Raw genomic sequence first — 27,411 nt, forward strand, 5'->3', positions numbered from 1 at the left:
TGAAACGATGTAGGAACGTGCAGAAGACGAAATAGATTTAAATAATAAAATTGTAAACTTACCTGGTCGCGATATCTGTGGTATTTTCGGGTGAAAATGAGCATTTGTCGCCAAAAACAAACAAGAAAGCTGATATTCTTTGGCCACTTACTGACAGATAGTCGATCTTCTTCAGTTAGGCAAGAAAATGAATTTCGTTTTTAGGCTATTCTATATCAAAATCGTGTTTGTTTATGTTTCCTCCGTAGATAAACATCCGGTGAAATTCAAACATGGCTATCAGACTTCCCGCTAAAATCTCGCTGTTTGTTGCATCATGGGATAAAAAAAAAGTTTTGTCGGAGATCTACTGTATCGATTTCATTCTTTTATTACTTGTTTTTTTATATTCTACTTCCTTAACCTCTATTGTTCCATACTTTTGGTATTACTACTTCAGCATTTAAAGCTTGCACATTGCACAAAATGATCGCACGAAGCGAACTCGTCAAATCTCGGTAGATTCCGTAAACCGAAGTAAACAAACGAGATCACGGCCCCGAGGTCATAGGTGAACCGACCGATGGAAATCTGACACAGGTATAAGCCTCGTCAGTACCTGTTATGTAATCCGGATGTTTTGTTTAAATGAGGGTAGGCACCTGTGATCTGATCGTAGTGAAAGGCAGTCAAGCTTGACAATATAAATTGTTATAATTAACGCCGCGGGCATAAGACTTAGTCTAAGAGGGGCAATATGTGTACAGGTGAGACGGGAGGTACACAGGTAACTCCAATAAACAATAAAGCTAGGTATGATTTGCCATTACAGTCGACCGTCGCTTATATTAATTAACACCACGGGTGAAATTAACTTTCGGTACGACGTTAAGCATATATCCTGATCGCTTTGTTAGCTTAACACACAGGTTTCAAGATTTAGTTTAAAACAGTTGAAATATTTTTGATCGATCTTGGTGTTGCAGTTATTCAAGCCGTCTACTATATCAATTAAAATATTTATGATAGATCTTGGTATTGATCTTGATTTTTGTATACAATAGAGTATTTTATTTGTACACACAACACTCCTACGAGATCATTCTACAACAGATTAGAGTACAGCTACATTGTGTCGTTGTCCGAATTATCGTACGATCTTGCTAAATAAATATCAGACAAATTAAAGTTTTCTTTTTGTGTTCACTTTCACCATTTCAATGAATGCGATGTAATTCTGATTTAAATACCGGAATATTGTTCCTTGATCATGCCTGTTTGTTGTCAGTCAAGCCATATCGAGATCGAGATCATCACAGCGCTTGACTTCAATATACGTTTTACAAAGAAGCGTCCGAGTGACTATATCAGTATTACACATGTTTATATGAGTACATCGGTGAATATTTTGACCGAACACGACGTGATTTCGGGTGCAATTATCAGATGTAATCTTAAAACCACGTATATCCAGCAAGTATATGATATGCAGACAAAGAGCAGGTGATTTTTATTTCATTTGAATGAATTAAAAGCGTATTACAGGCACGGGCACGGGCACATGTGTGTTCGTAGAGTGATCCCCGATCTGGTAGAGGTTAACGTTTGGATAAACGAAATGTTTTAAACTCCGTTAAAGAGTTTATAATTAAAGCCAAAATACTGTTACTTCAAAGAACGATCTGGAACAAAATTTGTATAGAGCTAAGTTTTGACGTTCGTCATATGAACGTATAGTAACATTCATCAATGTGAAGTTTATTACTAAATCACCGTTAAAATGTGTGAACCTTACTAACAAAGTACATTGAAGTGAAATACTTATGATAATAATTGTTGAATTTTAATTATTTTAGATAAATTTCTGTGGTACTGATCAAAGTATGAAAAGTATTTTTTAGAACATAAAAAAGACACAAAAAAAAACAACAAAAAACGAGATCAAAAACATTTGATATTACCAAATGATAATTTTCTGTATCTTATTTGATAGATATTTGTTGTGGTTAATCCTGGGTATTATTTTTTTAGTCTTAGATTTGTAGTCGACTGAAAAAGTCAGATTTAATTTTGAAAATATTAATATGCTATAACCCCTCGCAATGTCTGAAAATATTCTAAGTCCATAATAAGTACAAAAAAAGCACAATGGCATTAGCTGAAAAATTCTAAGTCCCAAAAAAGTAGGAAAAAAGTACATCCATATTTTCACAATCTTTCAAAAAAATTCTAAGTCAGATTTTAGCACAAAAAAAGTACTCTGAAAAATTTCAGAGTCCAAATAAAGTACAGAAAAAGTACCCTGAAAAATTTCTAAGTCCAGAATAAGTACAAAAAAAGTACTCTGAAAAATTTCAGAGTCCAAATAAAGTACAGAAAAAGTACCCTGAAAAGTTTCTAAGTCCAGAAAAGTACAAAAAAAGTACTCTGAGAAATTTCAGAGTCCAAATTTAGTACAGAAAAAGTACTCTGAAAAATTTCTAAGTCCAGAAAAGTACAAAAAAAGTATACTTTTTTGGTACTTTTTCAAAAAAGTAGGAAAAAGTGTATACTTAAAGTAGCATAAAAGTATACTTTAGTGTGCTTTATTTCGGTATGGGTATACTGAGGTTGTTATTGTACTGAGGTTGTCATTATACTGAGGTTGTTATTATACTGAGGTTGTTATTATACTGACATTGATATTATACTGACATTGTCATTATACTGATGTTGTCATTATACTGATGTTGTTATTATAGTGTGTTTGTCATTATACAGACATTGTTGCTTTACTGTAACTTGACTGGTATTTCTCCAGTCATGGAGCCTGTTTTTGAACACTGGGATATGTTTGGTTTGCCTTTAAGAAGTGAATGGTTCCCATATGTTAGTGTTTGATCAGGCTGATTTCTCTACAGCCGGTTTATACCTAATCTCTTTATATATACACACAAACCATAAACAAATCCACTCTCAGCACCCAGAAGCTCAGCATCAGTTCTCAAAATACTACTCAATTCTCTACAAACAGAAACTTCTACAGCCAATGTATATATGATCTTCATATTTGTTTTTCTGACAGTATAAATTTTATCATGATGTTAAATGACAAACTTAATGGGACATTTTCCATATATCAGTAAAATCCTGACATGTGATATAAGTTAGATTGCGTCATTCAGAATTATGTGTTTATTTTAATATTGTCTTGTCAGGTATACTTACATTAATTTTAACAATAATTGATGTAGAAATTGTAAAATGTACTTTTATAGGAATTGATTGTGTTAGTTCTTGCCTACAATTTGATTATTGCAGTCCGAGTTTTTGTTGATAACTATATAGCTGCCATATTTATCCAGCAATGAACCCATGTCTGGTGATAAGTCCATGTCTTGTATTAAAATCACAGCTTACAATAAGCCCAATACATGGTAATAATCCCCCACCTGGTAATAAGTACATGTCTGGTAATAAGTCCATTACCAGTAATAAGCCCATATCTGATAATAAGTCCATATCTGGTAATAAGCCCATACCTGATAATAAGTCCATGTCTGGTAATAAGCCCATACCTGGTAATAAGCCCAAACCTGGTAAAAAGTCCATACCAGTAATAAGCCCAAATCTGATAATAAGTCCGTGTGTGGTAATAAGCCCATACCAGATGATAAATCTGTACCTGGTAATAAGCCCATACCTGGTAATAAGTCCAAACCTGATAATAAGTCCATGTCTGGTAATAAGGCCATACCTGGTAATAAGTCCATACCTGGTAATAAGTCCATACCTGATAATAAGTCCATGTCTGGTAATAAGTTAACACCTGGTAATAAGGCCATGCCTGGTAATAAGCCAATACATGACAATACACCTCCCAAGTAATGGTGTTCAGTAGAATTACCAATAGACTGTATTTTCAGTTTTCATTGATGAACTCACCCCTGACTTTATGTCAACCATAATAAACAATACAAAGGTTTGAATATGTCAACCATAATAAACAATACAAAGCAAACCTTAGGCTACTTACTATATAAATATGTTTTTCACTTTCAGTAAACCATTATTTCCAAGGATAGATGTCCCAAATCCCTTAACTGATAAATAAGAAAAGCCAACATGCTGTGAAACATCAACATTTTAAATAAATGATTATTAGCCAACTATAGCTAGGAAGTCAAATCTTGTTCGCTGTCGTCATCATCATGAATGCCCATCATATAACCAGTTTCTTATATACATTTTTAAGTGGCTGAAATAATTGTGAATTTGTTCTGGTAAAATTTCATATAAAATCTTCATTATTTTATTACACATCTATGACAATTTTATTCATAAATGCTGTGTTACTTGCCAGCATTATGATGTACACAACACATGTAGATTGGACATCAGAAGTTTTATCAAATTTAAATCCTTAAATGTTCTAGCTTTATCATATTACATTGGTGCATGACCTTGGGATATATGTGACCTTGGTATCACAACTTTAATGAAAACCAGACAAACAATAGAAAAATGAAGGATATAGAACAATCCGCTTGACTGTACTTCTGATAACCATGCAATACAGGGGATAGAGACTCAATGTCCTAGAATTTAAGGTAAAAAGTTGTAGTAATCCAGACGAATCTGCTATTTCTTTGTCCTGCAATAAGCCCACCCATGATTTCGAACCAAAAATTAAATGTTGGTCTCCTGGGCTTATTGCTGGGTTGATATGATGAGGATCGACTGGGCTAATCAGTTCTGGTGGAGTAAAGAGATGTTCAGGAAAAATTCATTGTCACTGTTAATAAAACTGCTGACCAAATACACTGTTTAGCCCTATGTCATTGCCTTGTGTAGGGTCAACAGTAACTTGTTATAATTGACTTGTACTGAGGAACAGGCAGATGCACCAGAAGGATTTGGTTGTAGAACTGTGGACAGGAGATGAACGGGTACATGTTTTAAGAGTGAGAGAAGGACATACAGACTTTACAGGTTTAGAATGACTGATGGATATAAATAGCTGTATTGTTGTCATAGATTTGCTGGTGGATTTACAAGGGTAAAAAATATGATGAGAATGAAAAAGATGAATAAATACAACCCCTAATAGTGGTTAGTCATGTGTAGTATTCTTGGGATTATGATTACTTCAGTCCTGCCCAGGAATTTGGGTGGTAAAACCAAGACACTCCCACATATATGCACTGCTAAAGTAGAGGAGGAGGGGCAGTGTTAGCCTTAATCCTGGTCTGTATCAGCTGATCAGAAGGTTCTCTGGTACACAAAAATGTGGACAGCACCTCGGAGCTGTCATGATATTGACATCATGCAACTGTGCTGGTATCAATATTGGTAGAAACTGTCGTATGTTGATACACCCCGTATCAGATGTAGATATATTGACATCAGATGTGGTGATATTGACATCAGATGTAGTGATATTGACATCAGATATAGTGATATTGACATCAGTAGTAGTGATATTGACATCAGATGTAGTGATATTGACATCAGGTGTAGTGATATTGACATCAGGTGTAGTGATATTGACATCAGGTGTAGTGAAATTGACATCAGATGTAGTGATATTGACATCAGATATAGGGATATTGACATCAGATGTAGTGATATTGACATCAGGTGTAGTGATATTGACATCAGATGTAGTGATATTGACATCAGATGTAGTGATATTGACATCAGATGTAGTGATATTGACATCAGATGTAATGATTCTGACATCAGATGTGATATTGACATCATATGAAGTGATATTGACATCAGATGTGGTGATATTGACATCAGGTGTGCTGATATTGACATCAGATGTGGTTATATTGACATCAGATATAGGGATATTGATATCAGATGTGGTTATATTGACATCAGATATAGGGATATTGATATCAGATGTATGGATATTGACATCAGATATAGGGATATTGATATCAGATGTAGTGATATTGATATGAGATGTGGTGATATTGACATCAGGTGTGGTGATATTGACATCAGGTGTGGTGATATTGACATCAGCAGTAGTGATATTGACATCAGATGTGATGATATTGACGTCAGATGTGGGGATATTGACATCAGATATAGGGATATTGATATCAGATGTGGTGATATTGACATCAGATGTAGGGATATTGATATCAGATGTGATATTGACATCAGATGTAGGGATATTGATATCAGATATGGTGATATTGACATCAGATGTGGTGATATTGACATCAGATGTAGTGATATTGACATCAGATGTAGTGATATTGACATCAGATGTAGTGATATTGACATCAGATGTGTTGATATTGACATCAGATGTAGGGATATTGACATCAGATGTAGTGATATTGACATCAGATGTAGTGATATTGACATCAGATGTAGACATATTGACATCAGATGTAGTGATATTGACATCAGATGTAGTGATATTGATATCAGATGTAGTGATATTGACATCAGATGTAGTGATATTGACATCAGATGTAGTGATATTGACATCAGATGTAGGGATATTGATATCAGATATAGTGATATTGACATCAGATGTGGTGATATTGACATCAGATGTAGTGATATTGACATCAGATGTGGTGATATTGACATCAGATGTGGTGATATTGACATCAGATGTAGTGATATTGACATCAGATGTGTTGATATTGACATCAGATGTGGTGATATTGACATCAGATGTAGTGATATTGACATCAGATGTGTTGATATTGACATCAGATGTAGGGATATTGACATCAGATGTAGTGATATTGACATCACATGTAGGGATATTGATATCAGATGTGGTGATATTGACATTAGATGTGATATTGACATCAGATGTAGACATATTGACATCAGATGTAGTGATATTGACATTAGATGTGGTGATATTGACATCAGATGTGGTGATATTGACATCAGATGTGGTGATATTGACATCAGATGTAGTGATATTGACATCAGATGTAGTGATATTGACATCAGATGTGATGATATTGACATCAGATGTGGTGATATTGACATCAGATGTGGTGATATTGACATCAGATGTGGTGATATTGACATTAGATGTGATATTGACATCAGATGTGGTGATATTGACATCAGTAGTAGTGATATTGACATCAGATGTGGTGATATTGACATCAGATGTAGTGATATTGACATCAGATGTAGGGATATTGATATCAGATATAGTGATATTGACATCAGTAGTAGTGATATTGACATCAGATGTGGTGATATTGACATCAGATGTGGTGATATTGACATTAGATGTGATATTGACATCAGATGTAGTGATATTGACATCAGATGTGGTGATATTGACATCAGATGTAGTGATATTGACATCAGATGTAGTGATATTGACATCAGATGTAGTGATATTGATATCAGATATAGGGATATTGATATCAGATATAGGGATATTGATATCAGATATAGTGATATTGATATCAGATGTGGTGATATTGACATCAGATGTAGTGATATTGACATCAGATATAGGGATATTGACATCAGATGTAGACATATTGACATCAGATGTAGTGATATTTACATCAGATGTGTGAATATTGACATCAGATGTAGTAATATTGACATCAGAAGTCAGGATATTGACATCAGATGTGGTGATATTGACATCCGATGTAGGGATATTGACATCAGATGTGGTGATATTGACTTTAGATGTAGTGATATTGATATCAGATGTGGTGATATTGACATTAGATGTGATATTGACATCAGATGTAGTGATATTGACATCAGATATGGTGATGTTGACATCAGATGTAGTGATATTGACATCAGAAATAGTGATATTGACATCAGCAGTAATGATTTTGACATCAGTAGTAGTGATAGTGACATCAGATGTAGTGATATTTACATCAGATGTAGTGAAATTGACATCAAATAACTTGTTGTAAACTGCTGTTAATGTACCACAAGAACAGACAGAGGTCACATGATCAATCCAGATTTAGGTCAAGGACACTAATATTTAAGGTTGCTGTAAGTCTGTCCTAATTGAGATCTTGGACAGTTACCTTAGGTCATGTGATCAATCCAGATAGAGGTCAAGGACTATTGTTTTAGGTCACTGTCTAAATCAAAATGCTCTCACAATGTGACCTTATTACAAACATTTGATATTTGATGATAGAATTTCAGTTTCATATGGATGATGGTACAAGATATTAATTGGTATGGTGTCTCTCCATCTAGGCATATCATGATATTCCTGAACGACCAATAATTATAAATATTGTACATATCCTGATTACCCCACCTAGTGGTCAAAACATCAAAAAGACTAACCACAATGAAGCAGATATATTTTTGAAAGTTCAGATGCATTTCTTTTGAAATATATTCAAATGTTATGAAATCAAACAACATTGTGTCATTAGAAGGAGATTGATAGATTTCCTTTAGGGTGGAGACTGGGTTTCAACCTGAGGGAGAAAATTCTAAAGTTGGCAGACATGAGGCTTGCTTTTCCTTTTGTGTTGAATCGCTAGATACAAAACATTTTTACTTATATATTTACCTACAAACAAATCACATTTCATTACATTTGCTGATACTATCATTGTCATTATTTTGAGTGTTTCATTTCTTTGATTTTTTTTTTTTTTTAAACTTGAAATACAAATTCCTCAAACTTTAATTTCTGTGAAAATGTAACTGAGACATCAATCATTTTGTTGCAGGTGCTGACTCCGAAATTTCCTGTGGTTGTAAAATTAGGTCACGCTCACTCAGGGGTTGGAAAAGTAAGTACACTTCACCTCAAACAAATTTTACATGTTTATTTGTCCAAAGTCTTCTTCTTTATATATTCTAAAAGAAATGCTTTATTCAATAAAAATAATATACATATGTTCACATGCATAAGAATTAAGTGAAATCTTTTAAACTCAAATGATTTTAGTTAAATCATGTAATTTTTTTCAAATTAATTTTTCTGATTGTGCTATTCCATGACTTCCTTGACTCGTGTTTTGAGACGGTTAGTATTTAATTAGTTTAAACTGATGGTAATTTTGTATAGCGGGCGTTCTTTGATGTGAAATGTCTAAGATTACTACAAAGATATACTGTCAGTTTAGTTTATACAAGTTTCTGTGTAAGTGATGGGTCTGTTTATGCAAGTTTCTATATTAGTGGGGGTTTAGTTTATACAAGTTTCTGTATAAGTGGGGGTTTAGTTTATACAAGTTTCTGTATGAATGGGGGTTCAGTTTATACAAGTTTCTGTATTAGTGGGGGTTTAGTTTATACAAGTTTCTGTATGAATGGGGGTTCAGTTTATACAAGTTCCTGTATTAGTGGGGGTTTAGTTTATACAAGTTTCTGTATTAGTAGGAGTTTAGTTTATACAAGTTTCTATATTAGTGGGGGTTTAGTTTATACAAGTTTCTGTATTAGTAGGAGTTTAGTTTATACAAGTTTCTATATTAGTGGGGGTTTAGTTTATACAAGTTTCTGTATTAGTGGGGGTTCAGTTTATACAAGTTCCTGTATTAGTGGGGGTTCAGTTTATACAAGTTTCTATATTAGTGGGGGTTTAGTTTATACAAGTTTCTGTATTAGTGGGGGTTTAGTTTATACAAGTTTCTGTATTAGTGGGGGTTTAGTTTATACAAGTTTCTGTATTAGTGGGGGTTCAGTTTATACAAGTTCCTGTATTGGTGGAGTTTAGTTTATACAAGTTTCTGTATTAGTGGGGGTTTAGTTTATACAAGTTTCTGTATTAGTGGGGTTTAGTTTATACAAGTTTCTATATTAGTGGGGGTTTAGTTTATACAAGTTCCTGTATTAGTGGGGGTTTAGTTTATACAAGTTCCTGTATTAGTGGAGTTTAGTTTATACAAGTTCCTGTATTAGTGGTGGTTTAGTTTATAAAAGTTTCTGTATTAGTGGGGGTTTAGTTTATAAAAGTTTCTGTATTAGTGGGGGTTTAGTTTATACAAGTTTCTGTATTAGTGGGGGTTCAGTTTATACAAGTTCCTGTATTGGTGGAGTTTAGTTTATACAAGTTTCTGTATTAGTGGGGTTTAGTTTATACAAGTTTCTATATTAGTGGGGGTTTAGTTTATACAAGTTCCTGTATTAGTGGGGGTTTAGTTTATACAAGTTCCAGTATTAGTGGAGTTTAGTTTATACAAGTTCCTGTATTAGTGGTGGTTTAGTTTATAAAAGTTTCTGTATTAGTGAGGGTTTAGTTTATAAAAGTTTCTGTATTAGTGGGGGTTCAGTTTATACAAGTTTCTGTATTAGTGGGGGTTTAGTTTATACAAGTTCCTGTATTAGTGGGGGTTTAGTTTATACAAGTTTCTATATTAGTGGGGGTTTAGTTTATACAAGTTTCTGTATTAGTGGGGGTTTAGTTTATACAAGTTTCTATATTAGTGGGGGTTTAGTTTATACAAGTTTCTGTATTAGTAGGAGTTTAGTTTATACAAGTTTCTGTATTAGTGGGGGTTCAGTTTATACAAGTTTCTGTATTAGTGAGGGTTTAGTTTATAAAAGTTCCAGTATTAGTGGAGTTTAGTTTATACAAGTTCCTGTATTAGTGGGGGTTTAGTTTATAAAAGTTTCTGTATTAGTGAGGGTTTAGTTTATAAAAGTTTCTGTATTAGTGGGGGTTCAGTTTATACAAGTTTCTGTATTAGTGGGGGTTTAGTTTATACAAGTTCCTGTATTAGTGGGGGTTTAGTTTATACAAGTTTCTATATTAGTGGGGGTTTAGTTTATACAAGTTTCTGTATTAGTGAAGGTTTAGTTTATACAAGTTTCTGTATTAGTGGGGGTTTAGTTGATACAAGTTCCTGTATTAGTGGGGGTTTAGTTTATACAAGTTTCTATATTAGTGGGGGTTTAGTTTATACAAGTTTCTGTATTAGTGAGGGTTTAGTTTATACAAGTTTCTGTATTAGTGGGGGTTCAGTTTATACAAGTTTCTGTATTAGTGGGGGTTTAGTTTATACAAGTTCCAGTATTAGTGGAGTTTAGTTTATACAAGTTCCTGTATTAGTGGTGGTTTAGTTTATAAAAGTTTCTGTATTAGTGGGGGTTTAGTTTATACAAGTTTCTGTATTAGTGGGGGTTTAGTTTATACAAGTTTCTGTATTAGTGGGGGTTTAGTTTATACAAGTTTCTGTATTAGTGGGGGTTCAGTTTATACAAATTTTTGTATTAGTGGGGGTTTAGTTTATACAAGTTTCTGTATTAGTGGAGTTTAGTTTATACAAGTTTCTGTATTAGTAGGGGTTTAGTTTATACAAGTTTCTGTATTAGTGGGGGTTCAGTTTATACAAGTTTCTGTATTAGTGGGGGTTTAGTTTATACAAGTTTCTGTATTGGTGGGGGTTTAGTTTATACAAGTTTCTGTATTAGTGGGGGTTTAGTTTATACAAGTTTCTGTATTAGTGGGGGTTCAGTTTATACAAGTTTCTGTATTAGTGGGGGTTTAGTTTATACAAGTTTCTGTATTAGTGGGGGTTTAGTTTATACAAGTTCCTGTATTAGTGGGGGTTTAGTTTATACAAGTTTCTGTATTAGTGGGGGTTTAGTTTATACAAGTTTCTGTATTAGTGAGGGTTTAGTTTATACAAGTTTCTGTATTAGTGGGGGTTTAGTTTATACAAGTTTCTGTATTAGTGGGGGTTTAGTTTATACAAGTTTCTGTATTAGTGGGGGTTTAGTTTATACAAGTTTCTGTATTAGTGGGGGTTCAGTTTATACAAGTTTCTGTATTAGTGGGGGTTTAGTTTATACAAGTTTCTGTATTAGTGGGGGTTTAGTTTATACAAGTTCCTGTATTAGTGGGGGTTTAGTTTATACAAGTTTCTGTATTAGTGGGGGTTTAGTTTATACAAGTTTCTGTATTAGTGAGGGTTTAGTTTATACAAGTTTCTGTATTAGTGGGGGTTTAGTTTATACAAGTTTCTGTATTAGTGGGGGTTTAGTTTATACAAGTTTCTATATTAGTGGGGGTTTAGTTGATACAAGTTTCTGTATTAGTGAGGGTTTAGTTTATACAAGTTTCTGTATTAGTGGGGGTTTAGTTTATACAAGTTTCTATATTAGTGGGGGTTTAGTTGATACAAGTTTCTGTATTAGTGAGGGTTTAGTTTATACAAGTTTCTGTATTAGTGGGGGTTCAGTTTATACAAGTTTCTGTATTAGTGGGGGTTTAGTTTATACAAGTTTCTGTATTAGTGGGGGTTCAGTTTATACAAGTTTCTGTATTAGTGGGGGTTTAGTTTATACAAGTTTCTGTATTAGTGGGGGTTTAGTTTATACAAGTTCCTGTATTAGTGGGGGTTTAGTTTATACAAGTTTCTGTATTAGTGGGGGTTTAGTTTATACAAGTTTCTGTATTAGTGAGGGTTTAGTTTATACAAGTTTCTGTATTAGTGGGGGTTTAGTTTATACAAGTTTCTGTATTAGTGGGGGTTTAGTTTATACAAGTTTCTATATTAGTGGGGGTTTAGTTGATACAAGTTTCTGTATTAGTGAGGGTTTAGTTTATACAAGTTTCTGTATTAGTGGGGGTTCAGTTTATACAAGTTTCTGTATTAGTGGGGGTTTAGTTTTATACAAGTTTCTGTATTAGTGGGGGTTTAGTTTATACAAGTTCCTGTATTAGTGGGGGTTTAGTTTATACAAGTTTCTGTATTAGTGGGGGTTTAGTTTATACAAGTTTCTGTATTAGTGAGGGTTTAGTTTATACAAGTTTCTGTATTAGTGGGGGTTTAGTTTATACAAGTTTCTGTATTAGTGGGGGTTTAGTTTATACAAGTTTCTATATTAGTGGGGGTTTAGTTGATACAAGTTTCTGTATTAGTGAGGGTTTAGTTTATACAAGTTTCTGTATTAGTGGGGGTTTAGTTTATACAAGTTTCTATATTAGTGGGGGTTTAGTTGATACAAGTTTCTGTATTAGTGAGGGTTTAGTTTATACAAGTTTCTGTATTAGTGGGGGTTCAGTTTATACAAGTTTCTGTATTAGTGGGGGTTTAGTTTATACAAGTTTCTGTATTAGTGAGGGTTTAGTTTATACAAGTTTCTGTATTAGTGGGGGTTTAGTTTATACAAGTTTCTATATTAGTGGGGGTTTAGTTGATACAAGTTTCTGTATTAGTGAGGGTTTAGTTTATACAAGTTTCTGTATTAGTGGGGGTTCAGTTTATACAAGTTTCTGTATTAGTGGGGGTTTAGTTTATACAAGTTTCTTTATTAGTGGGGGTTTAGTTTATACAAGTTCCTGTATTAGTGGGGGTTTAGTTTATACAAGTTTCTTATTAGGATGAGTTATAATCAGCTTTATTTAAGAATTATGGTGTTGATTGGGTAATATTTGATATGATGGTGTTGATTGGGTAATATTTGATATGATGGTGTTGATTGGGTAATATTTTATATGAATGGTGTTGATTGGGTAATATTTTATATGAATGGTGTTTTTTGTGCTGCTTTTGTTTGTAATCACCACAGGTAAAGGTAGACAGTAATGAATTGTTCCATGAAATAGCGGGAGTATTATCACTCACCCGCCAGTATGCTTCATCAGAGACCTTCATAGATAGCAGATACGACCTGCATTTGCAGAAAATTGGGAATAATTATAGGGCTTTTATGTGAGTTCAACCCTCAACCCCCAAATGCATGTATATTGTCAGCCAGTGTGTGCTAGTCAAGCCTGAAACTTAGTTGTAGATACACTTACATAAAAAAGTCTGATTTTGTTTGAATCATTATATGTAGTACTATTGTGTGTGTGAGCAAGTACAGAGCTGTATGTGGGTTTTCACTCAATAGATCAAATCTTGGTAATTCAATTTAACTAATAGGCCTGTTTGCTGGGTAAAGTCAGTATACACTGGGGCCAAGGTCAAGGTCAGGATACAGAGTTAAGGTCAGGACCCAATGTCAAGATCAGGTTCAAAGGTCAAGGGTATGCTTCAGGGTCAAGGTCAGGACACAGGCTCATGGTTAGTGTAAAGTGTCAATATTCAAAATGAATGTCAAATCTGTGATGTCTTCATTGTAAAACTTGTTTAAACTAGAAAATCTAATAACATTCAACCACTTATAAGGCATCGCCATTACATCACATATAAAGGAATTGTAAAACATCAAAAACATTGGTATAAGTTGTCTCCGCTTCTGGCCTGTAGAGTTTAAAAAAAAAAAAAAGTTTATTTATAGCTTTTTGAGTGTAAAATCAAAATGGAATGTGTCTAGGGATGCTTGCCTCAAATTTCAAGGTCAGAATCGGAGTTCAAAGGTAAGGAAATAAAGCAAAAGTTGGAAAATAGGGAAAAGGTAGATTTCACATAACTGGGAAGATTAGTTAATATGGCACCACAGGCTAAAGCTAAGGTTAGTGAGGTCACAGTTACTAGAGAGCATTGTTTTCCCCATGCCAAGGTCACAACAGGGGTCAAAGATTTAGCAATGGCAAGGTCATAGTAACATGTCAAACGGTAAGGTCATGTCGAGGTCACAGTGAGGTCAAAGGTTAAACAAAGGGAATGTGAAGTTAAATGATAGGATCACAGATGAGGCTTCTTGATGCCCGTACCACACAATGATGGCAGTATTTGTGGCCATGACTTTAATTCTCTTTATAAGAACGTACGTGTGTGTTGTGTGTGTTGTGTGTGTGTGTGTGTGTTTGGAGATGAGTATCGAATGCAGCCATATGCTTTACACAGCCTGTTGTATATTGGTATTGTACCTGTTTAGTTTTTGTTCAGAGCAAAATCACCATGTAGATTAGGTCGTGATGCTGACTGAAAAACTAATTTTTTGAAGAATTCTAAATTTCATTATACCACATAAAATAATTTCTATAATTCATCAGAACTTTTGCTTCAATTCTAATACTTAAATTTTAGTTCTGAAATACATTTATAATTTGGTAGAAATTCGCCTACAGCCTGGTTACGTAATAACAATATTGCTATTATATATAGCTACTGTTTTGTCTAGGGTTTAATTCAACATCGGTGCCTATAGAGTATCGCCCACACTCCAAACAACAGTTGTGCGAACTTAAACCATTTGTCTTCGGTATAAACCAATTTTGTTGTTATTCCCATGCTAGGATAATAAAGCAAACTTGTGAGAAAGAAAGCAGATCTTCAGGGGAAATTATTGAAGATATGTCGGCATTAAAGTAGAACTGTATAATTGGAACAAATAGAATATAGAAATAGAGCTGAAGTATATATTTAAAGGAAACAACATCTATATGCAAAAAAGTATTTCTAATGTCCGAAAGTCAAACACTTGTTGACACTGTCAATGAAACGCTTTTATAAACAAGTTAACCCGTAACTATAAATGAAAGATGAAATCTTGATTAAATTGTCTGCTATACCTTGGATACATGAGCTTGGGTCTTTTTATTTTTAAATTTTAGTTAGATTAATTTAATTAACAAACTTTAAGGGCATGAATGTAGCTTGATTAGAGTCAATGTTGAGAACTTCACTGCAAAAACTGGATCATGCATTTGGAGTCTTTTTCATAATTACTTCACCAGAGTCATTTAAAAAAAAATTATTAAGAAATGTTAGTTTTAAACTGCATATACTTATTGAAGGTGGTATAACATTCATATAATTATTTTTTTCAAAAATTAATAATTTTGAATTTATAACGTAGAATCTATTTTTATATTACCTTTCTTCGAGGCTCCATGTCTGTGATCCAGTAGTGTTAGTTTGTGTGGCTTCTTTCAGAAGGCTGACTTTTTCACACAGTTGGGGTTTGAAAATGGCTGAATCCTTGTATTGATGTTACTATGGCAACCTAGGTCAGGGTTTTTAACCTTAGTCATGGTTTGACCTTCATCTAGTTTCTTGACATAGGTTCCGTAATGGATCATGGTTTGACCGTGACCCCATGGTTTGACCTTGACCCATTGACCTTTGTCTATAGTGTCCTTGACATTGCTTATCCCTGAGTCTGACCCTTTGACCTTTATCACAGGTTAGGATATCCAATCACTATGACTTCCAAGACATGGCAGGGGTGGTAGCTGTGAGCAATTGTTACACAACAACAGAATCGTACATCGACACAATCTACGACATACATATTCAGAAGATAGGCAATAATTACAAAGCTTACATGTAAGTCTGACACTTTCTGTTCCCAGTTGATTGTTTCTGTTGCACTGTGGTTCTTTTGAAATTATTATTATCATTTTAGATGTGTTTTTCACAGCTTTAATATTATTTGTTTCTGTTGCACAGCTTTTCTTTTGAATTTTTTTTTCTTTTTTTTTTTTTTTTCATTTTAGATTATAGATGTGTTTTTCACAGCTTTAAAATTATTTGTTTCTTTTGCACAGCTATTCTTTTGATTATTTTTTTTAATTTTAGATTATAGATGTGTTTTTCACAGCTTTAATATTATTTATTTATGTATTACGTTCATTTATTTATTAGTACCTCTTTTATTTATTATTTCTTTGAAAAAATATATTTTGAAATGCCACTACATGTATTCAATCAATTATGCTGTATATATGCAGCTTTTCATTTTTTTTGTTTTAAAAAAAAAAAAAAAATTTGTTTATTGTTTGAAATTTAATTTCTTTTAACAGTAAAGTGAAATTTCTGTTAAAGTGTTACCTTTGTTACCTGCTTTCCTTTGTTTTCCTTTGTCTTGATTTAATTGTTTTCATATTTGTTGTGTTAAATGTTGTCGTGTGTGTATATGTATTTAATGGTTTTCGTACAGTGGTGCCTTTCCTCTCTAGACTGCCAAATTTTAATACAGATAAGCAATATCATTCATTCTTCAGGCTTTTATTTATCTGAGAAACTCATTTTCTAAAATCTTTTAAGAAAATATTTTTAAAAACTTTAATCATGCTAGGCACCACTGGAGCAGTGTTTATTGTAATACTTGTATGTTAATATCTTGTGTGAAATATTCAACATTTAAAAGTTTAAAATCCTGACCTATTCCGTAATTTGAAAAACATACAATTTAGATTGGGGAAAAAATATGTTCCACTTGCTTATCTTAATTTTTAGAGGGGGGATATTGCAGATATTGTTAGTCATAAACTTCAAAAGTAACAAAAAAGCATATTTTACAAATGATTTCATAGATGTTTATCTGTATATCAATTTATTTGATAACTTAAATTTTGATTTCATTTTTAAATAATGATAAGATTTGCTTAATAATTTAAACTTTTTTTTTCACACAAGAAATTGTGAATTTTGACGTGAAATTTTTTGCCGATTTTATTTTTGCAACTGGCTTTATGAAATTTAGATAATATCAATGTGCAGTTATTTCCTTTTTTCTCTTTAATTTTTTGCTTATTTTTAAATGTTTATTTTGTATCTCTGACTAACATGTAAGTGATATCAAAACTACGATTTTGTTTGGCATAATCAAACTGGATTAAGACTAATACTTCCCCTGAAAAATTAAAAAAATAATCTTAAACATCCTGCAATCGGCTGCTAGGAATGTGAGAGGGAGGAGGGAGGAAGCAACGTTTATAACCGTAATCTCGCACTAGAAGCTTAGGAGTTGAGCTTTCCACTAAATCACAATGAATATTGCTGAAAGGTTATATTTTAGGGGTAAACTAACCTCAGTGTTTTTCACTTTAAAGCATTGTGCTAGATTTTATTTTTGCTAATGGCAGTTTCTGTATCTAATATTGATGACACACCTTCTCATAAATGTGATTATTTGGGGTCCTGTGTAAATCAGTAATACAATTGATACTCAATGTTCCTTTTACCAGATCAAATGTATGGATGATTTAAAGGACGCAGGGAACAGAAACTTAAACTTACAGGATAACAGGCTTACAAAACATAAACTCTTTTCAATAATGAAAATAAAGTGGTTTTTGTTAATTTTTTATTTTTTTTTAATTTTTTTTATAATTATATACTTATTCAAAGCAAAATATTGTCGTAAAAACTTGTATTCAACGTCATAACATGCATTACATAAATCTTGTTATAAAAACTTGTATAATAGCGGAGCTCAATTGTCTCCATTATGATGTCATAATTTATTGATGTTACATGCATAGTGACATCATAAAAGCAGGAGAATCGATCAGTCTGACAAAATCATGCTTTCATAAAACTATTTTAGTGATTTGATAAACAGAATCTAAGATTTGTTTCCTTTTCATTTGAAATAAATTAAATTCGTCAAAAAATTTTCATTTTTCTTAACTAGAGGCTTGGTCAAATGAAAACACATTAGACTCATTTCATAAACAATATAAGATAATATCCCAAAATAATGTTGATTTTAAAAATATTTATTATTTATCAAATTCAAGTGAGAAATAAAATGTTATTTCTCAAGTATATCTGAATGTTTGTTTATCCTGAAGTCAACTCAATACGAGGTGTGAACAGGGAAAATGGGGAAATGATTTTAACGGGGACCACCCAGTAAATCTCATAGCCTCACCTTGATCAGGTAACCTGATCACTGCTGACTACGCAGCAATAGCATTCGAGTGTTGTTAACTTTCTTACAGAAAACGATCCCTAATTTAATTCAAACATTCTTTGATGCATTCATTTGATCATTGAGAATCCTAGGATTTCAAAAAAAATGAAAATTACATCAGACATTTGTTGATAATGAATTCTAGATGCCAGAATTTTGCACAAACTAGCAAGAAACTGAATACTGGAAAAATTATCAAATTACTTTAATTTTGATAAAAAAGAAATCAAATGTTATCTTTTAAGATCAAAGAATTTTTAAAAAGTGATACAATTAGTATGTTTAAATTTCATTTGAAATGAAAGAATTTCTAATTTTTCCTTTTTGATGCGGAAGTTACATGGAAAAGAAAATAAACTCAGAGAATTCAACAAATATTTTAATTGTAGAATTTTTATATTTTTTTTCCTCGATAACATCTTGAAATTGGATGCTTAACTGAGGTACAATCTTTCCAATGAGAATTTTGTTGTTGTTGAGTAATAATTTGATTTTAAATGTGTATTTTAAGCTGACAAACCTTTGTCTGGTTGGTGATGACTTGTGTTAGTGGGTTGGTGAAGACAGCAGTGCTTGTACCAATAACTTCTCCAGATAAGACAATAACAAAAAACACCCTGTGAAAAAAAAAAAACATTTGTTTATCATTCATCAAAGTCGGAATAGATTACATCTTACAAGTGACAAACAATACTCTCAAAAATCAATTAACGAAACAACTGTACAGAAATTGATACTGGAGTGGTGTTTGTTGCCTTGTTCTAAATTCATAAATTTCCGTGGTTTTAAAGTACAGAGTAATCTGTTTCTTTACTTTCTCAAACTCGTAACAACACACAAAAAAGGCTCACCTTAAATACTGGAATTTGTTGAATTAGAAATGTTCAATACTGTTATCGGAACAGTGAAACATGATTTTAATCAAGAAACTAAATGATTTGTACTACCTGGAGATAAGTTTTCATACAATGAATGTCAGAAACCTGAGTTTAATTAAGATTGATTACGTATTGATTGAGAAAAAAACAGAAGTTGTTGCGGTTTCCTTACTGTTGATTTATCACTTTGGTTTCGTGGATGTTTGTACTTTAAATAGGTCTCCACTTTAAGTCCCAAACAAAACTATAAACATACAAGGCCAATTAACAGTTTGAAATTTACAAAATAAAATGAGAGAAATCTGATCCATGTTATAAGTCCAAAAGCTTCATGGTCACAAAGGTAGTAAAGCACTCCTTTAAATCATATGTTTGCTTCCAAATTCTTGCATTCCTGAAAAAAAACTAATTAACTTTCAAAAAACTGATTAACTTAATACTTTTCAGGAACGTTCCTTTAATGTGTGTATCATTTTTTTGTTTTTTTTTGTTGAATGGTCACTTTTATAAAATATAGAAAATGTTATTTCAAAATGACAAGATCATATACATGTTTATAGAATGAGTTTCATATCTGAGTGGGTTTTAGAGAAACTACAATGTTTCCTTGGTAAAGGCCACAGCTTCTCTTAAATTGTTACCAAAACAGTTTGAGTGACATTTTCTTATCTAAAAGAATTTAATCAAACATCATAATATAATCAAATATAAGGATAACTCTACTGCCATGGTCAAGGATCATTGATATTACAGAAAACATTTTTTTTCGGTATTACTGAAAACTAAACTTTGGAAATGAAGTTTATGATAAGAAAATACTACAGCCAGTCTAGCAAGAAAAAGGAAATGAGGCTATACTATTAAATTTACCTAAATATGTAGTCTACTCTTGGTAAGAAAGCTTGATTTACTCTCCTGAATACTGTTCATACCTCAGAGTTATCTCCCTTATACCTCAGTGTTGTCTCCCTTCCCAGCAAATATTATGTTTATTCATCAGAGTTGTCTCCCTTTCCAGCAAATATTTTCTTAACATCTCAGAGTTATCTCCCTTCACAGCAATATTTTGTTGATACCTCAAGGTTATAACCCTCCCAGCAAAATTTTTATTAAAACCTCAGAGTTAGCTTCCTCCCAGTAAATAATTTGTTCATATCTCAGAATTATCCTCCATCCTAGCAAATATTCTGTTCATACCTCAGAGTAACCCCCCTTACCAGCATTTTTTGTTCATACCTCAAAGTTATCTCCCCTCTCAGCAAATATTTTGTTCATACGTCAGATTGACCCCTCTTCCCAGCAAATGTTTTGTTCATATGTCCGAGTTCTCTCCAGTAAATATTTTGTTAAAACTTCAGAGTTCTCTCCCTTATTCTTACCAAATACTTTTCATAACTATAGCACTGTTTTTTTAGAAAATAAAACTCCTTTTTTCTTCTCAGCAATATAGATACATACTCTTCAGAGTTTCCTCCATGCTGATAGCAGCTGTCTCACCAGTACTCTTCTTACTTTAGAGTTACCTCCCTCTCATTTTTTGTCAGCATGACAATTTTCTTGTCTCATTTCCTAAAACAGCACAAACAAGGTCAGAATTTGGGGTTATCTTTCTTTGATATGATCCCGAGCTCATTTCTGATGGATAGGTAAGGTAGAACTGCTAATTAAAATATCTTGAATGGTTTAAGTCTCAAAATTTGAAGATTGAGATATTTATTCTACTGAAGTTAAATTAAAACAAGTTCAGTAAAAATAGAATATTCCCTATTTACAAATGGGTTTTTTTTTTACAGTTTAAATATCATGAGTGTAAACTTGTAGAATTGATTGAAAGTAGTGAAAATGTGAGATGTCATTCTGCAAGAATAAATCCAGCCGACAGAGTAATTTGAAACATTTCCGGAGCTTGTAGGATTCATTAACAAATTTAGTGGATCAGTGGAATCCGATTCCTTCAAAATTACGTGTGTGAAGTGACACCTACCACAATGAAAGGATATAGGTTTTACAGGATAAGTAAAATTTCCTGAAACAGGAAAAATAGTTTGGTATTTTTTTCTTTTAAAAGTACATTTTGAGGAGCAAAGCATATTTTTTATGTTCAGCTAAGATATGATGTTAGCCACAGTTTGTCTGAATACCACGGAGTATTTGTTTAAACTATCTTTAAAGTATGATTAATTTACCTTAATTACTATTTGATTATTTTAAGTGCACAATTAAATAATGATGTAAGTAAATTAGTAATATGGATGTAGTTTATACTTCAGATGAATATAAATAAGATATTGTCTCAGATGTATGGCTAGCAATGATTTAGCCTCTCGATGTATGGCCAGCAATGATTTAGCCTTTCAGTGTTTGGCCAGCAATGATTTAGCCTTTCAATGTATGGCCAGCAATGATTTAGCCTCTCGATGTATGGCCAGCAATGATTTAGCCTCTCAATGTATGGCCAGCAATGATTTAGCCTCTCAATGTATGGCCAGCAATGATTTAGCCTCTCGATGTATGGCCAGCAATGATTTAGCTTCTCAATGTATGGCCAGCAATGCTTTAGCCTCTCAATGTATGGCCAGCAATGATTTAGCTTCTCAATGTAATGTATGGCCAGCAATGATTTAGCCTCTCAATGTATGGCCAGCAATGATTTAGCCTCTCGATGTATGGCTAGCAATAATTTAGCCTCCCGATGTATGGCCAGCAATGATTTAGCTTCTCAATGTATGGCCAGCAATGATTTAGCTTCTCAATGTATGGCCAGCAATGATTTAGCCTTTCAATGTTTGGCCAGCAATGATTTAGCCTCTCAATGTATGGCCAGCAATGATTTAGCCTCTCGATGTATGGCCAGCAATGATTTAGCCTCTCAGTGATGGCCAGCAATGATTTAGCCTCTCGATGTATGGCCAGCAATGATTTAGCTTCTCGATGTATGGCCAGCAATGATTTAGCCTCTCAATGTTTGGCCAGCAATGATTTAGCCTCTCGATGTATGGCCAGCAATGATTTAGCCTTTCAATGTTTGGCCAGCAATGATTTAGTCTCTCAATGTATGGTCAGCAATGAAATAGCTTCTCAATGTAATGTATGGCCAGCAATGATTTAGCCTCTCGATGTATGGCCAGCAATGATTTGACCTCTTGATTTATGGCCAGCAATGATTTAGCCACTCGATGTATGGCCAGCAATGATTTAGCCTCCCGATGTATGGCCAGCAATGATTTAGCCTCTCTATGTATGGCCAGCAATGATTTAGCCTCTCGATGTATGGCCAGCAATGATTTAGCCTTTCAATGTATGGCCAGCAATGATTTAGCCTTTTAATGTATGGTCAGCAAGGATTTAGCTTCTCAATGTATGGCCAGCAATGATTTAGCCTGTCGATGTATGGCCAGCAAGGATTTAGCCTCTCTATGTATGGCCAGCAATGATTTAGCCTCTCGATGTATGGCCAACATTGATTTATCCTTTCAATGTAATGTACGGCCAGCAATGATTTAGCCTCTCAGTGATGGCCAGCAATGATTTAGCCTTTCAGTGTTTGGCCAGCAATGATTTAGCTTCTCAATGTTTGGCCAGCAATGATTTAGCTTCTCAGTGTTTGGCCAGCAATGATTTAGCCTCTCAATGTAATGTATGGCCAGCAGTGATTTAGCTTCTCAGTGTTTGGCCAGCAATGATTTAGCCTCTCAATGTAATGTATGGCCAGCAGTGATTTAGCCTCTCAGTGATGGCCAGCAATGATTTAGCCTTTCAATGTATGGCCAGCAATGATTTAGCTTCTCAATGTTTGGCCAGCAAGGATTTAGCTTCTCAATGTATGGCCAGCAATGATTTAGCCTCTCGATGTATGGCCAGCAATGAAATAGCTTCTCTTTGTATGGCCAGCAATGATTTAGCCTCTCGATGTATGGCCAGCAATGATTTAGCCTTTCAATGTATGGCCAGCAATGATTTAGCTTCTCAGTGTTTGGCCAGCAATGATTTAGCCTCTCAATGTATGGCCAGCAATGAAATAGCTTCTCTTTGTATGGCCAGCAATGATTTAGCCTCTCGATGTATGGCCAGCAATGATTTAGCCTTTCAGTGTTTGGCCAGCAATGATTTAGTTTCTAAGTTTATTATACAAGTGGGTCGTGTAAGTACAAGAGAGGGCGGACTTGATGTGATATAATTAAACTTTATGGTTCAACAATATCATGCTGTTTCCATACACACCCAACCAGCCATTGGCTATAACACAGGGCTGCCTTGAAATAATAAAAAAAAAAACAAGGACACACTCACAAAATAAATAAATCTAATAAAAATCTACATTTTTTTTTTCAATTGGAAAAGAAATAAGGCAGAAACTTTTAATTAAGATATGTGATAGTTTTTTATTTCAACGTGAATTACGTTTACTCATTGCCATCAGAATTCCAGAAGAAAGTGTCAAGATGGAAAGGGAGTGTAGAGCGAGAGGTGGGGGTCGTTGTGAGGGGGATCGTTCCTTACTTCAGTACATTTGTTTAATCTAAGGATCCACTGGTAGTAACCCCTTGACTCTCAGCCTGGTTCATCCCCTTGGTGTTACCAAACCTTTGGTACAGAACACCCAATTGGCAAGAGTCTTGAATTACAGATTACCTGTTTACGTAAAATTACTTCTACTTTTAGGCTGATGGCGTAATAGGATATTACAAAACCCTTATCTTATCTGAAATTAAACATTTGAAGAATTTCCAAAGATTTTCGAGTTTCCCATAAAGACTGTTAATGCACACAGGATATTGAGGAGATGTTCTTTTCAGTGTTAGAGAGTTCCCAATTACCTCCACACTAGAGAGTTCCTAGGGTACACATTAGTGTACTGCTACAGTACGGAAGGCTAACTCAGAAACCGCCCTTTTACGATAAACGGAAATAAAAACTGATGATACCAGAGACATATATTCCCTCATTTTCCAAGGAATTAGATTTGTTACAAAGTTAATTAATTTTAAACATGTAAGAAAGTGCAATCCCTTGTGCAATAAGTAAATTGAATAAGCTAAGTGGGTTGAATGGTTTTAAACTTATTAAACACTTTCAAATGACAGCCTCATTTTGGAAAAAATTCTGTAAAAGTACATATAATCTGTTTGATGCTGTGTAACATTCTTCAAATTCATTTGTTCTTCAAACATTTTAATATAATTAGAATTCTTCAAATGTTTAAAATTGAAAGGTTCATTAGTGAAGTTTTGGTTGAATTCTTTAAATTGCAGTCTTTGAAATTACTTACAGAAAAAGGTAGGGCCATATTGATTGGAATTAACAGGATGCAGATAATACATTTGAAATTATCCTGTAATAAAAAAAAATCAAGATTCTTGTAAATAGATATTTAAACTAATCACGTCAGCGATAAATCAGCAGATAGGGAGGCGGATACTTTGATTGGTATGTCGTTAAAAGAAGCGAACCTGAAAACCCAACTCCTTTAGAAACCTATTTCATTACCACACGATCAACACAACTCTTGATAAGGATCTGTTTGGTTGGGGTTTTTAGTAGGTTTTTTTTTTAATTGTGGAATTTTCTCCCACTATTTTACATATCAGTTTCTGGTGCGGTTCTCTCTCAATGAATACCAAAACTTTCCAAAAGTGTGAAAAACAAAAAAATAATTGTCATGATCTTGAATTGTTTTTATTATGTTTAAACAGGAATATACTATTTTTTTTAAATTCAATCAGTGTGGTGGTAAATCAAGACACTGGTACTGAGCCATTTTCATCCTAGCTGCCCCACTTTTTCTTCCTTTTTTTGTGCTAAACAATTGTTACTTATTTAGTGAAAGCTTACCATATTTATCCTGCAATAAGCCCACCCATGTCTTTTACAGTTTGGTAAAAATTGTTTCACGGTCCAGCAATAAGCCGACCTACTTATTTGAGTTTTATGTGATGCCCCTGGGCTTATTACAGGATGCATACAGTACCATTGTTATGCCATTGACCTGCAATAAGCCCACCTGCTTATTTTGAGTTTTGTGTGATGCCCACTGGGCTTATTACAGGATAAATACGGTACCATTGTTATCTTAGATTCTTGTGTTATTTATATATTGCCTCTTTCTTATTTTTGTTATTATTTCTTTTTCACTTTCATCCCAATTCAACTATTCTGTCAATGTGTTGGTAGATTTGATATTATGTATGCCATGAAAGTGTAGTAAATGTTTGGTAAATTTGAAAGCTAGATACTATTTCCACGCAGTGGTATGGTAAATGTTCAGTAAATTTGATAGATAGCTTTAAAATTTCAGAGAAGGAAAATGTCTTTCTTTTTATTTTACTTTTTCCTTTTTTTCTTGTTTATTAAATATTAAATTCATAACAAAATTGTAACTAAATAATTAAGTAAGGAGTACTGACTTTTTAATTGTTTAAATTTCTCTATACCACATACTATCTGTGTAAAAATAATTTTATGAAGGTGTTCTGCATGTTTTCTGCAAGTGATATGAAGATATTGAATATTCTTGCTTGTGCTCATTTCAGGAGGAAATCTATATCAGGAAATTGGAAAGCAAATACAGGATCTGCAATGTTAGAACAAATTGCAATGAATGACAGGTAACAAACTCCACTTCATGAAACTCTCTACCCCAGTTCTCACTTTGAGAGCATGATATTATCTAGTTTAACATAGTGTATGTATTCATTGGTAACAAACTCCACTTCATGAAACTCTCTACCCCATTTCTCACTTTGAGAGCATGATATTATCTAGATTAACATAGTGTATGTCTTCATTGGTAACAAACTCTACTTCATGAAACTTTCTACCCCAGTTCTCACTTTAAGAGCATGATATTATCTAGTTTAACATAGTGTATGTCTTCATTGGTAACAAACTCCACTTCATGAAACTCTCTACCCCATTTCTCACTTTGAGAGCATGATGATATCTAGATTAGCATAGTGTATGTCTTCATTGGTAACAAACTCCACTTCATGAAACTCTCTACCCCATTTCTCACTTTGAGAGCATGATATTATCTAGATTAACATCGTGTATGTCTTTGTTGGTAACAACTTCCACTTCATGAAACTTTCTACCCCAGTTCTCACTTTAAGAGCATGATATTATCTAGTTTAACATAGTGTATGTCTTTGTTGGTAACAAACTCCACTTCATGAAACTTTCTACCCCAGTTCTCACTTTGAGAGCATGATGATATCTAGATTAGCATAGTGTATGTCTTCGTTGGTAACAAACTCCACTTCATGAAACTTTCTACCCCAGTTCTCACTTTGAGAGCATGATGATGTCTAGATTAACGTAGTGTATATTTTCATTCTGCTGTGTGTATATTCTGGTTGCAGAATTATGGCTTCACTGACATGTTGGTGTTGTAGGGTAGCTGATTAGATGCCAAATTTGAATTCTAGAAATAATCTTCACCTAGTCTACTTTCCCTCCATCCATTCACAGTCTCTTACAAAATTTAAGTGTGTTGTTGTCGAGGGTATCACTTCTTGCTATTTTTGAAGATTGAGCAAAGTGTTGTAAATCAAATATATCTCAAAAGATAGTCTAGGTCATGATTTCCATGAAATATTCACAATTTTTAGGTCACCTGAGACGAATTGTGAATTATATGGTCCCCACCCCCCCAGGGGCCTGAGGGGTGGGGCCAAAAAGGGTCAAATTGACTAAAACTTCAAAAATCTTCTTCTCTACTCTCAGATATGGTGGAGTCAAACACTCTTTATAGATGAAAGGGTCTTAAGGTGCTTTACCAAAATTGTGAATTGCATGACCCTGGGGTCTCACGTTTGCCCCTGGGGAGGGGGTAAACTTTACTATAGTTTATATAGGGAAATCACATTTTGACTATTATTTGTTGGATTTGTATTGGAATTCATTCTAACTTGGTTCAAATTATCAGCATGGGATGACAGTTTGATGGTATGTACATGTTGGCCCTGGTTGACCCCCAGGGGCTGGTGGGCGGGGCCAAAAAGGGTCAAATTGACTGAAATTTCAAAAATCT

The 27,411-nt window shown here is 33.6% G+C and overlaps 1 protein-coding gene across 1 annotated transcript in view; it reads left to right on the top strand.

Annotated features, from left to right (window-relative positions):
- Positions 1–27,411, top strand: part of LOC117330819 (synapsin-like) — a 180,064-nt gene that overhangs the window by 139,058 nt on the left and 13,595 nt on the right. The window contains exons 8-10 of the mRNA XM_033889330.1: positions 8,691–8,753; positions 15,988–16,130; positions 25,913–25,987. Of these exons, the coding sequence (XP_033745221.1) occupies positions 8,691–8,753; positions 15,988–16,130; positions 25,913–25,987 (281 nt within the window). The remainder of the gene's footprint in view (positions 1–8,690; positions 8,754–15,987; positions 16,131–25,912; positions 25,988–27,411) is intronic.

This window comes from Pecten maximus, chromosome 7, assembly GCF_902652985.1.
Source record: "Pecten maximus chromosome 7, xPecMax1.1, whole genome shotgun sequence".
Lineage (NCBI taxonomy): Eukaryota > Metazoa > Mollusca > Bivalvia > Pectinida > Pectinidae > Pecten > Pecten maximus.